Source organism: Scyliorhinus torazame, chromosome 17 (assembly GCF_047496885.1).
Source record: "Scyliorhinus torazame isolate Kashiwa2021f chromosome 17, sScyTor2.1, whole genome shotgun sequence".
In the NCBI taxonomy this organism is placed as follows: domain Eukaryota; kingdom Metazoa; phylum Chordata; class Chondrichthyes; order Carcharhiniformes; family Scyliorhinidae; genus Scyliorhinus; species Scyliorhinus torazame.
This window is the reverse complement of record NC_092723.1, coordinates 157,997,826-158,011,820: the sequence shown is the minus strand read 5'-3', so window position 1 is coordinate 158,011,820 and position 13,995 is coordinate 157,997,826. Positions and strand designations below refer to the sequence as shown.

Below are 13,995 nucleotides of genomic sequence, written 5' to 3'. Positions count from 1 at the left end.
TGGGTCGAACGCTTCGGATCCGACTGTTTGTTGCTCCCAGACATTGGCACTAAGGTGCGACATAACCAAGAATCGCAGGGGCATTGCCTGGCTCAACGTCAACCTCTTCAACTCTTCGGATCTGACAATGCAGCCTCTGTTTGCAATTTTGCCGAAGGCACTCGCTGGCTCTTTGGGTTCGTCGTCCGTTGATCAACCTAGGCGTTCATGCCGTAAACATCATTCACCGGCAAGATACATGCCGGCCAATCCGCCTCATCTGCTCGACGACCACCTGCTGGATCTGAAATTATTTTGTCATCAATTGCAGCAAATGCTGCACCAGTTTCTTCTTCTTTACCGATTTTTGCAACTTTGTCGTCTTCTCATCATCACCGTACTTCAAGTGTGTCATTGGACTTTGGGAGGGAGGAATGTAATAACCAGCACGGGACATACGGTGTGGGGGTGCTTGTTTTCCTCGTGCCTCTTGAGGAGTAAGAGTTCCCCCACTATGGACAGGGTAGCTTACCCATACTTGTATAAAAGATAGGCCAGTGTGGAATCGACTGCCAGAGAGAGAGTCCGTGGTGAGTTTCTACCGGTGCTGAAGTATATAATTGTTGTGAAATAAATGTCATTTACTTTTACTTACTTTGGACTTCTCGAGCCTTTATTAAAGTTGCATCCTGTACTGTAAGAATTCCATTCTCTAAAGATTGTCCAGCTCTGGTTGTTTCAGTTTCATGGTCAACTCCAGCTTACAGCTCCATCTCCTGGAAATGACTGGTACTGAGCACACTTGCAGCGACATGAGATCAACTGCTGAAAGCACAACAGGTCAGGCAGTGTTTGTGGAGAGAGCAAGATAGGGTTAACATATCAGATAGTTGATCTTTCATCTTGTGTATTCTTCTGAGTTTTCTCTGTGTAAGAATACAGAATAACAGTGCAGGCACATGCATTCAAGATCCTATACGACTGCACAGTTCGTACTTGGGTCTGGTTATTAGTCAACAGGTTATTCTTTGTTGCGGTTCTATATTCCTTAGTTTAGATGTGAAGGCTGTGGTTATTTGCAGGAAGTTTATGAACATAATTTGGAATTGCTGATTTAATGGCAACATGCCCATCTGTGCTAACCTTAGCTCATTGTTCCGTTGTAGAATGGCGTTTTACTTGGATGAGGTGATGCCATGTACCAAACGACTGATGAGGGCAATCTCAGGCTGGCTGCCTCGTCATTTTTTTGGAGCCATTCTCATCTCTCTCCCCGCTGTCGCTGTGTTCTCCCAGTTCACATGTGAATTTAAAACAAATACCAATGTGAGTATTCTTGGATCATAATGGGGAAGATCGACAAAACAGGTGGTGAATCCATTTGACTAAATTTTCCTTCATTCTAATTGAATTAATTGCTGCTTTGGGTTATCTGGAGTGTGCAGTCTGAAAGGGTGGTGGAAGCGGATTCAACAGTAACTTCCAAAAGGGAAATACTTGCAGGGCAATGGGGATGGTGGGCTCTTTCAGAGAACAAATGAAATGGCCCGAATGGCTGCTTCCTCTGCTGCACATGATTCTATGATCTTCCCACTGTTATATTCTGATTTAGGAAGGTCTTTCAAGTGAATGCATCTTACTATATTGTTTCAAACAATATAAAATGGCAACATGCCATTGATCTTTGCCAACCAAAAGCAGAATTGCTGAATTAACCGAAATGCATCTATTTGTTTTTGCTTCTGGCTCTTTTTCTGCAGGTCACCATGTTCTTCTGTTGTGCAATGATCATCACTTTCATTCACTACTGTAACTTCTGCCAGTTGAGCTCCTGGATGAGATTCTCCTTGGCTACTATAGTAGGCGTGCTGCTTCTTATCCTGTTGTATGCGACGCTATGTCCTTCCACGTGAGTATCAAATTGTTTCCATTTCATTTGATACAGGGTTGCATTCCTTTGTAAATGCTACATTCACCATTGGTACTAGGACCTCTCGTTGGTGACAGGACTTCATATTTTAAAAAAAAGAGCACCAAATAAAGTTTGATGCAATGAGTTTGGCACACCATTGAGTCACCTGTAGGATTTTAGGGGTTGAGTTTCCACCTGCACTGCCAGGAGGGAACACATACAGAGGAGCATGTCCCTGTGGGAACAGTCCAGCTGTTAACCTGAGGTCAGAAGACACACGAATTGTTGAGGTCAAATAACCATTAGTCTTGTGGAGGAATCTAGAATGCAAGGGTACAGTTTCAGAATAAGAAGTCTCCCATTTTAGATGGAAATGAGGAAGAATTTCTTCTGGGGATATTTAATATTTGAAATTCCCTGCTGCAGAGAGCAGTGGGTCAGAGTATATGTTCAAGGCTATGTTCGACAGATTTTTGACCCACAAGGCAGCCAAGTGGGCTGGCAGGCAGGAATGTTGATTTGAGGCCACAATCAGATCAGCCATTATCTTACTGAGTGGCAGAGCCAAGGTTAAAGGGCTGAATGGTCTACTTCTATTTTTTGTATTCTATGTAAGTTAATCAAGTATCCAAATGGTGGTAATGTGTAAGTAACCAGCAGAAAAAGAACAATAAATCCCTCCAATTCCGAAAGCTAAAAATATTCTTAACTTCCACTATCTTCCTTCCTTGGATCAGCCAGAATGAACATGCTGAAATATGTAATTCTGGTGGGGTAAATTCACTAAACCCACTGTTCAAGAAGCTTTCACCAGGTAGGCCTGCGTTTGATCTGGAGCCAGGGATTTCATTTGGAAATTGCATCTGGGCCTGGGTGCTACTGACTCCCAAGTGATGTTTGCACCTGGCTAAACCAAGCTGTTTAAAGTGTTTGTTGATCTTGAATGCTGATGCTGCTGCCCAGGCAAATGATCATTTGCTCAGTTGTTAGTCATTGGTGACCACCTCAGAAGGCAAACATGGGACACAACCGACAGAATACCCTTCGTCGTCCAGTACTTTCCCGGAGCGGAGAAACTACGACATCATCTTCACAGCCTTCAACACGTCATCGATGAAGATGAACATCTTGCCAAGGTCATCCCCACAACCCCACTACTTGCCTTCAAACAACCGCGCAACCTCAAACAAACCATTGTTTACAGCAAACTACCCAGCCTTCAGAACAGTGACCACGACACCACACAACCCTGCCATGGCAATCTCTGCAAGACGTGCCAGATCATCGACATGGATACCACCATTACACGTGAGGAGAACACCCACCAGGTACGCGGTACATACGCGTGCGACTCGGCTAATGTTGTCTACCTCATACGCTGCAGGAAAGGATGTCCCGAAACGTGGTACATTGGCGAGACCATGCAGACGCTGCGACAACGAATGAACGGACATCGCGCGACAATCACCAGGCAGGAATGTTCCCTTCCAGTCGGGGAACACTTCAGCAGTCAAGGGCATTCAGCCTCTGATCTCCGGGTAAGCGTTCTCCAAGGCGGCCTTCAGGACGTGCGACAATGCAGAATCGCCGAGCAGAAACTTATAGCCAAATTCTGCACACATGAGTGCGGCCTCAACCGGGACCTGGGATTCATGTCGCATTACATTCATCCCCCACCATCTGGCTTGCGAAATCCTACCAACTGTCCTGGCTTGACACAATTCACACCTCTTTAACCTGGGGTTACCCTATCTCTGGATCTGTAAAGATTTAATCATCTGCTAATGCTCGCATTCCAAGCATTGTCTGGCATCTTTGAATTTGTCTATATACATGTTTCTGGAACATACCTCGTCATTCACCTGAGGCAGGAGCAGCGCTCTGAAAGCTAGTGATATCGAAACAAACCTGTTGGACTTTAACCTGGTGTTGTCAGACTTCTTACTGTGCTCACCCCAGTCCAACGCCGGCATCTCCACATCATTGGTGACATAGTCATAGTTTTACAGTGATAGCTTCAGCAAGAACTACAATTCCACTGTGTAAAGCAGGTGGAATGTATTTTGCATGTAAATAATCGAAAAAAGAGGAATTTTAAGTCAACCATGGGAGGGAGAGCAAAGATTCTATAAATATCTGGAAGTAGGTTTAATTGGGATTTACATTTTGGAGAGGGTAGAACAAAGCTACTAGCATCTAAAGGAGGTTTTGTATTAGTGATATGGGTATCTCGAGTAAAACAGCACTTTGCCAAACATTAACCCCCATATACCTGGCCCCAGATGGCCTATGAGCAATGTCACATGAGGTCTTCCAAAACTGTCAATCACCTGAGATGTTTCATAGAATTTACAGTGTAGAAGGAGGCCATTCGGCCCATCAAGTCTGCACCAGCTCTTGGAAAGAGCACAGGATAATTATAACTTCTGAGTAAAGGAATAATAAACCTATACAAACTGTATTTTAAGCTAAACAGGTTAACTGTAAGAAATTAGATGTGTTAGAATGCAGAAAGGAAGGAAATGGTGGATCTTGAACTGGATAATAAAGACAGCTGTTTGAGACTACTTTTGTTTTTTGCTTGCAGCTCACCTGAAACCCAACCTGAACCTTTAAAACCATTTGGGTAAGATTTAAGATTCATTATTGTGACTCTCAAGATTAATTTGGAAAGCCTGTTGCAGCAACTAATTTAACAATTATTAATTATTCAAAACACATTAGTTAGTGCAGGATTACCAGTTGATCCATCTTTTGCAACTCTTGAGCAGGGTAGTGGATTTTCATTTCTAAAAAAAATCACATTTCCCATAGTACTGCCATTTGAATAATGGCACCTCTCAGAATATTGCATGACCTCAGTACTACACTTAACCAGCAGCCCAGATTATGTGTGGGACTGCAGCAATTGTCTAATGTGTTATTTATTTGCAATAAAACAAAGGCCTTGACTGCCTGTTCACGTTCAAGCAGAGAGGTCAATTACCAGGTGGCAAAAATTTAAAGTAATTAGCAAAAAAGTTAAGAGGCGAGTTGAGAATTTGTTTTCACCCAGAAGGTGATGGGGTGTGGAACCCACTGCCTGAAAGGATGGTCGAAGCAGAAACCCTCTTTGCATTTAAAAAATACTTGGATATACACTTGAAGTGCAGTAACCAAGAAGGCTACAGACCAAGAGCTGGGAAATGGGATGAGGTTTAATTAGGTCTTTGGGCAAAAACACTCATTAGGCCAGTTGACGACCTCCTGTGTCATCAATGTTCTTTGTTTTTCTGATTGTTAAAGGTCCCATCGCAGTATTTCAGGAAGTGCAGGGAGTTCTCTTGGTGTCTTGACCTAATTCATCCCTTAACCAATGTAATTAGGATAGTTCACCGAGACATTGATCTAATTTTCTTTTCGGCAATATTCTGTTCAAAATTGATTGCCACATTTGCCTGTTTGACACTGACTATACTAGTCAGAAGCTATTCATTCATTGTATAATGCTTTGAGACAGCTGAAGGACACAAAAGCCACATTGTTTTTTATTCACTGGCCTTCAGGGCCTTGTGTTACCCTGGCTGTGATATTATTCCTCTTTAAAAATAACCTGGAAGCATAGGGCATATATATATTCTGACTCTACTGGTCTTCACAAGGTGATATGGCTTGTCATAATACAAAGTGAGTAGAAAAGTGGCAGATGGTATTCAATCCATAGAAGTATCAGATTCTGCATTTTGGGAGGGCAAACAAAGCAAAGGAATACTCAATAAATGGGAGGTTATTGAGCAGGGTAGAGGTAGTGAGAGACCTTGGTGTGCATATCCAAAAGTCCCTGAAAGTGTCAGGACAGGTACATAAAGTGGCAAAGAAAGCACATGGAATACAAGAGGTAGAGAATACAAAGCCAAGATGTAATGCTGGCACTATGTAAAATGCTGGTTAGGCCACAGCTAGAGTTTTCCGTACAGTTCTGGTCACCGCATTACAGGAGCACATAATTGCCCTGGAGAGAGTACAGACTAGGTTTGCAAGAATGTTCCCAAGGCTAGAAAATTGTAGCTATGAGGAAAGATTAGATAGGCTGAGGTTATTTTCCTTAGCACAGAAGGGTGACTTGTTTGTAGTGTACAAAATTATGAGGGGCCTAGATAGAGTAGACATGATTGACTTGTTTCCCCTAGTGGAGAGGTCAGTTACCAGGGAACTAACACTTAAGATGATTGGTAGGTTTAATGGGGATATTAGGTAGAATGTTTTCACCCAGAAGGTGGCAAATGTCTGGAATTTGCTGCCCGATTGGTGTTTTGGGCAGAAGGTAGCTGGATCTGCACCTGAAGTACCGTAACCTGCAAAGATATGGTCCGGGTGCTGGAAGGTGGGATTAGAATGGGCAGCTAGTTTTCAGCCAGCACAGACGTGGGTTGAATGGTCTCTTTCTGTGCCGTAGCTTTTCAATTCGAATATGCTAGTCCCTGTAGAATCCTCTCAATCTTTTTTACAGTGAAAGCATGCCTAAATTACATAGTGCCTTCATCTCCTCGATCATTCTGGCTCTTTTCATTCTTTCAATGTTAATCTAAAGTTATATCTTGTGATGTACACAGGCTAACATCGGTGTATATTATAGGCAAATCTTTGCTCAGAACTGTATTGTAAAACATGCCATTTGTTTGTCTGTTGTTACTTGTCATAAAAAACTCACTACTTTTTCTTTCTCTCCCCCCCCCCCCCAACCGCCCCAAAACCCACCACCCCCGCAAAACCCTCCACCCAAGCAGAGAAGTTGGATGCAATATTTCAATGTCAGGTGGGAATTCAAAGAACCTGGAATTGATCAGACAGGAAGTGATTTTGGATATTGTCTTGTTGCTTCTGCTAGTCTGGTTCCTGAACCGGGAGTTTGAGGTTAGTTACCGTCTCAATTACCATGGCAATGTGGAGGCAGATCTTCATCGGCACAAGATACAGAGCATGAAGGACCAAGCAGATTGGCTCCTTCATAACATCATCCCAGCCCATGTGGCTGATCAGCTCAAGGTGACACCCCATTACTCCAAAAACCATGAAGATGTTGGGGTCATTTTTGCCAGCATTGTTAATTTCAGCGAGTTTTATGAGGAAAACTATGAAGGGGGAAAGGAGTGCTACCGAGTGTTGAATGAACTGATTGGTGATTTTGATGAACTATTGAGCAAACCCCAATATAACAGCAATATTGAAAAGATTAAAACCATTGGAGCTACTTACATGGCAGCTTCTGGGTTGAATCCATCACAACGACGTGATAGTAACCACCCACACAGTCACTTGCAGACGCTTTTTGAGTTTGCCAAAGAAATGATGAAGGTCGTGGATGAGTTCAACAAGGACATGCTGTGGTTCAACTTTAAATTAAGGATTGGTTTCAACCATGGACCCCTCACTGCAGGTGTTATTGGCACTACAAAGCTACTGTATGACATATGGGGTGACACAGTCAACATTGCTAGTAGGATGGACACTACAGGAGTGGAATGTAGAATCCAGGTGAGTGAAGAAAGCTATCGAATATTGAGCGAAATGGGTTATGACTTTGATTACCGAGGGACGGTCAATGTTAAGGGCAAAGGTCAGATGAAAACATACCTGTACCCCAAAAGCACAAACAGTGGGATCATCCCATCACACCAGCACTCCGTGTCTCCAGACATCCGAGTGCAAGTGGACGGAAGTATTGGGCGTTCGCCCACAGATGAGCTTGCCAACCTTGTGCCTTCTCTGCCAATATCGGACAGGTCTGGTCGTTACTCAGATGACACTGAGGCTAAAGGCTCGCTTTCTGCATGCCAGAAGGTCAAGAAAGAACCAGTCAAGGAAGCAGATGACAAAGTGGGTGATGAGGACCCAGAGGAAACAGATGAACTGACAAAGTTACAAATCTCTAGCCGACTATGATGCATCTTTTCATACCACAAACCGGCCTCACCCGGTAGGAACCAGTTCACGTTGGTAGTCTGCGTGACATGATTATTTCCGGTTTTTAATATTTTCTTTTTACGTCCTGATTTCTGTGTGGATCACAGAAACACAGGATTCAACTCCATTGCAAATGTCTGTGCTGTTTGTGGATATTAAGTGCCTTTGGAAAAACTGAAGTATGTACTTCAGGTAAAATGGAAGGAGGTAACAGGAAGCATGGCATAATTTAGAACCCTGGATAAAGTTGTAATTATAACTTTCCTCCCCTTTCTCTGTCACCCTTCCCACTCGACCTCAGTCTAATTTTTGTTTTCTCAGTGCTGTTTTCTTTCTTTTGTATGTTTGTACCCTTCGTTATTGTAATGTTTAATCTCGGCTTCTGAAAATAACCACTGAGGGTAGATGGTCAGTGAATGCCTGGATGTCAGTGAAAGCCTGGAGTAGACAAGAGGTGAGGAGAATTTGGTCAAGTGAATTGATAACGAGCCCCAATCCTAATTTACTTCGAAGGGTGTATTAATGTGGCACTTCAAACTTGACACAGCATCTGTCTCTTTTTGACTGTATCCACATATCAAAAACAGGCTGTGGACTGGATTTCAGACACTTAGCCATGGTGTCTAGAGGGGTATGATTCTTTCAAATCTGGGTCAGTCGAACTCTTGAGCCCAGTGTTTGTTCCAATGGTGTATGATATGTTTTGAGTGTTGAGCAGTCTTGTTCAGTACAGTGAGTTGTGTTGATGTAGATATTGGCATTAGATCTAGGTTAGAATAGACCTTTTGCTTATTCCCAAAATCTAAATGTTCTAATTAAAAGCCCCAGGACGATCTCTGGGTTCCTTTTTCAGTTCTTAAAATCAATTATATAGTTAGTCCCATTTAAAATTGGAAGTGTGGAATTAGGCAGGACCACTAGCCAAAACAGTGGAGACCCTTATTGATGAAGACGTTCCAGTCATAGGTCCACCTGACCACAAGCTCCCCAAGGACTAATCTCGTCCTGCAGTAATCAAGTATATTGCTGCAGTAACAAATCATCCTCCAGCCTTCAGGAAGGGGAAGCAGTAGTCTGATCACTACACTAAAGGAGGCAATTTAAATTTATAAAAGCAACAAATGACATTTATTTCATAGTGTAACCATTTCTAATATTAAAGGGTAGTAAACATTCCATCATTACATATATTGTGCATGTGGTGATGGGACAATATGCAAATAATGGCGCCGCCTCTGTCTTCCCAAATCTAATAACTTACAGTATTAAGGTAGTTTTGATAATAGTTCATTGGGTGTATTCAGCTACACTGAATTGCCTACATCCCTTCTTCAAAAAAAGTGTATATTGTTTAGCCTTGTATTGCCATTGGTGGTGAGATTTCCCCAACTCTTTTCTCATTCATTTCCAGCACAAACTATGTTGTGTTTTCTATTTTAATCCTGATTTTGTTTGAAACTCTTGGGTTAAAGGTATTGAAAGTTGCAAAACAACAGCTGTTGACTCTTTTTGATACTATAGCAGAAAATATAAGCCCTTCTGATGGTGTGATTGCCCTAGATACTCCTTGATTGGGAAGTGTCAGCACATGCCACTTTAAAAAAAAAAAAATCAGAGTCCTTCATTTAACTTGATCTTGTAGATTCCATCAAGTCAAATATTGGATTCTGTTCTCCCACTCAGCACACATACACTCTGGGTGAACTGTTGGAAAACTGCCCGGTTGGAATTTACACCTTCACATGAATGTGGGTGTCTTTCCCCAACATTGGGTGAGAATGGATAAATATTTTTCAAAATCCAAATTGAGGATGTAGTGTCAAATAATGTATAGAATAACATTAGATGTTTGTAAGAATGACAAACCAGTGTTGGATTTATGTTTTATTGAACAGTATTAAACTGAATAACCCCAAAGTCAAATATTTTGGGGTCTGTGGCATGATATTGTCCAGTTGTCCATTGGCTTAAATAGGTGGGTCTAGTTTGAAATGAAGATTCAGTGAAAGGTTTTGTGCACTCCTATAGTGTGATCAGGAATCCAGACATTGGAGCTTGGAATGGAAATATCCAAGGTACCTCTTTCATAGCAAAATTTTGATTGTGGCAGCCCAGGTATTCAATTGGCAGAGGAACTTGTTCAGCATGGGCCAGTCAGCATTGCACATCAAAGCAACACAACCATACAGCTTGTGTTTCTCTTGGTAAGGTTCCAGGCATTTGACCTGATCAATGTCTCATTGAGTGTAAACACAATACAGTCTTAACCAAATTGGGCAGGGAGATAAATTTCCAAGGATGAGAAGTATTCGGTCATCCTTTTAACAGATTGTATCTTTTTCATGGGTATCACGGTAACTTAGTGGTTAGCACTGTTGCTTCACAGCTCCAGGGTCCCAGGTTAGATTCCCGACTTGGGTCACTGTCTGCGGAGTCTTCACGTTCTCCCCGTGTCTGCGTGGGTTTCCTCCGGGTGATCCAGTTTCCTCCCACAGTCCAAAGATGTGCAGGTTAGGTGGATTGGCCATGCTAAATTTCCCTTGGTGTCCAGAGAAAAGGGTTAGGTGGGGTTATGGGGATAGGGTGGAGGTGTGGGCTTAAGTATGGTGCTCTTTACAAGGGCCGGTGCAGACTCAATTGGCCGAATGGAGTCCCACACTGTAAATTCTATGATTCTATGACTGTGATCTGGTGAAATACTTTTTTTTAAAAGAAGTTCACGCAATGCCTAATTTAATTCACCTAAAGCTGCCTTTGGCTCAATTCAGTCCAATATCCCCTCAGTATTTTACACCAAACCATCCCCGAACTCCACTATCCTTCAGCCAAACAAGTTCACTGCATACGCACTGATTTATTAAAGTGTACTCTTTCTGTGGGTCCTTCTTGACATTATTACACCACATAAAATTATACAAACGATACAGGGATTGGGCCCAATAGATCTGCAAATTATCGTAACTGAAGCATGTGTGGTATAATTAGATTCTTATTTTAATATTCAATGCTGGGGTTTATATTAAAGATTGAACTGAGACACCAAGCTCTGCTGCTGTAACACATCTTGAGACTGAAGAGATGTTCTTAAAGCTGTGAGCCTGAGTGAGAAGTTGCTGTTCTCTCATCTAGTCATTGGGTTATCTGAGGGGTATCCGAATGAGTTGTGCATTATATTCTAAGCCCCAAATACTTTTGTCTTTCTGCCCACAATTATCCTTTCCAATTTCAGTGTCAAATGACACTGAGGGGAGTACAATGGTGAAGATATTCTTGCTGATAAAAGGAGCATATCTCATCTATTTTTAAAATTCATATTCCATTTGTCCCAAGCATGGAAACAATGGTCTGAGATTACCATCCTGCCCAGCAATCGGGATTTACAACAATATAAATGTCACCTGGGCCACGTCAGCATCTCATCGCAAATATCTCCCCTTTCTCACAGAGCCCAAAAGGGCTGATGGAGCAAGTGGGGGAAACATTATCTGATTACATCAAGTTTTAATTTTCATGGAAAAATTGTGTTGTTCCTTGCAATTTATCCACTTATAGTTTTGGTTATAGTTGAGTTAAATTCCCACTTGGGTTTTAAGCACATTTTCTAGAAATACACAAAATGTATATTGTAATGTGTGTATTCCCTCCCCATCCACCCCCTTACCCATCAGTGCTGGTCAAGCAGCTAGCTCCCAGACTTCTGCTCGTGTTGGTGTCATCAACACCCGAGACCCAATTAGCACAGCAGAGATAATGGAGCCTGGATCCCAACATTCTGTGTGCAGGCTTCAACAGATTGGACTGCCATTTGGTATTTCCCAAGTGAATTTGTGCATACTAAATTCAGCAAGTTTTGCTATTAAAATATTGTTGTCCATAAGGATCTTCCCACTGTTGAAGTCTGGTATTGTAGCAATAAGCAGTGAACCCTCCAGAATAGCATACATGAAGAATAGCTGAATTAAGTTTGAAATCCCCCCCCCCCCCAAACAAAGGTACCAGGAAGGTGATAATTAATGGACTTGCAAGCACTTTTTAAAATGAAAGACGGTTGGTTTTAATTACCGTATAATGATTGCAGCTGTAGAGTCTAATACATTTAAGCAAACACCCTACCCTTGTAAAAGGTGTTGCCTACTGTATACATTCAGATGTGGGCACAACCGTGATAAGCTCCACCAAGAGTGCTACAATGCTGTTGAGTGCAAATTTCCCCAAGCTGAACAATTGCCTCATTTGATGCTGTCGAACATCCTAATTTGATACTGTTCCAGGTGTGGAGAGAAGTGGCTCTCAAACTCAGTGGTTTTGTGTGGGAGTCAACTAAGCATTGTGTAAATAGGCTCAAGAGTCTTTTTCTTTTGCCTCACGACGTATATCCAGACTTAGTGAGCTGACCCCTCCATTAAAACAAACCATTGTAGCTCCATTCTTGCATAATACTTTGTGCAGTTTCTATCAATGCTGATCTACCAAATGACACAAGCCCATCATTCTGGAACTACTTGGAATTTTTAAAAAAATCTGAGAGATGCTGTTCCATGCCCTGTTCTCCTTGTTCCACCTCCCCATCACTGAGTACTTCACTGATGTACAAAAAAACAGCCACCTTGAGTTGTTATACATGCTAATTGTTTTGTGCTGAGATGTCCAGCACCATGACGGACAAATTGGAATATGGTTAATGTAAGTAGGGTTGGCAGGTGAGTTGGGTTTGAGGGAGGGTGGTGATGTTGAGCAGTGCAGTCGCACATGTTTAGAGCCCCACAACAATTTCATAATTATCCCCATTTTACCTTGACTTTTGAGTATCTCGATGTGTGTTGCAAGACACTGATTTGGAGGCATTCTTGCTTTTTCCATTTCAGCCTAACAAAATAAATATTAAATCACATTTGTGCGTTTGAGACTCTACCCAAAGAATGCTGTCACTCACTGGCTTGAGTCATCCAGTGACATTTGCTAAATTCCACAGCTATGGCCAGTGCAAAGATGGATCTTGAAAGACCAAACCAGTCTAAGAACAGCTGTTGAGACCTGCCAGCTGTTGCTTGCACTTGGTCCTAGCTTGTGGTAGTCATGGAGGAGCAGTTCTCTGAGCAACACTACATTCAGTAACTCACTGTGGCCTGCAGGGAATATGGGGTTTACACATTGTACCAAGGGAGTGCTGCTCAACAGTTGGTCTAACTTGTAAATAGTTTGCCTATGCTTTGATGACAGAAAATGTATGTGAAATATTAAGCTATATGTATATAGATAAACAATATATTATGACATTACTACCAATCTGTAATCAATTGTATATTAAAAACCATTTTACTGTGAATAACAGGAAATGATTTCACCGTAAATGTTCACAGTACAATCTGCCAATTGGAATACAGTATTCATAATAAAGTTTTACATGAGTTGTGCTGTAAGGCACAGGTATTTAACACTGGACTCTGGGAATTTCAAGCTGAATCCTACTTGCCCGGTAAGTTCAACTATGTGTGTGCATGTCTTTTTTTAAAAAACTGATGCCTCCCCCCATATGCCCAACAGAAAACAACTCTGTTACACAACAGCTTTAATTAAACGGACACACATTTATATATTAAAGTAATTTACCTTGTAAACAAAGCTTAGTTTGGGCTACCTCTAGATACATAGTTTTGTGTAAACAGCCATCCCCAAACCATGCTTTTTATTTTGCATTGTATCAAAATTTGTACACTGAACAGTACTGCTTTCTCCCTCTCTCCTGCCCCACTCTCCTGCACTGGGCACTATCTTTACCTGACAGGAAATACCACATTTTTATTTGATACTGATAGCTTTCCCTGATTGTGTTTACTTTAATTAGATTTGTGGATTCTATATTGGAATTAAACTTTCTCATGGGCAAAACAAATCTCAACTCCGCAGAACTCTGCACCCACAAATCAATATTGAGAACGCTGCAAAAATTTGGGCTGGAATCTTAAAAGTCGTGTAATCATTTGACAAAATGATGCTGCTTGACTATGGAACCTTTCATCCCACAGGAATAGCAAAATTGTCTATTCATTTATGCAGGTAGGCTTCATTTTCTCACCAATATTTTACATCCCCCAGGAGCTCCATTGTAAATATGCCCTAACTTGAGTAAAGCTGTTTTCCTGCCCGGCCCAATGTTGATC

General features: G+C 41.9%; 1 protein-coding gene across 2 annotated transcripts in view; it reads left to right on the top strand.

The window, feature by feature from the left end:
* The window catches only part of adcy9 (adenylate cyclase 9), a 168,281-nt gene extending 155,012 nt beyond the window's left edge, over positions 1–13,269 (top strand). The window contains exons 7-10 of one of the 2 annotated variants that reach the window (XM_072481416.1): positions 1,146–1,305; positions 1,740–1,888; positions 4,479–4,517; positions 6,658–13,269. In XM_072481416.1, coding sequence (XP_072337517.1) covers positions 1,146–1,305; positions 1,740–1,888; positions 4,479–4,517; positions 6,658–7,813 — 1,504 coding nt within the window. In that variant the 3' untranslated portion in view covers positions 7,814–13,269. Of the gene's footprint in view, positions 1–1,145; positions 1,306–1,739; positions 1,889–4,478; positions 4,518–6,654 lie in introns of both variants that reach the window. The other variant, XM_072481414.1, reaches the window with a different exon arrangement.
* Positions 13,270–13,995: the final 726 nt, after the last annotated feature.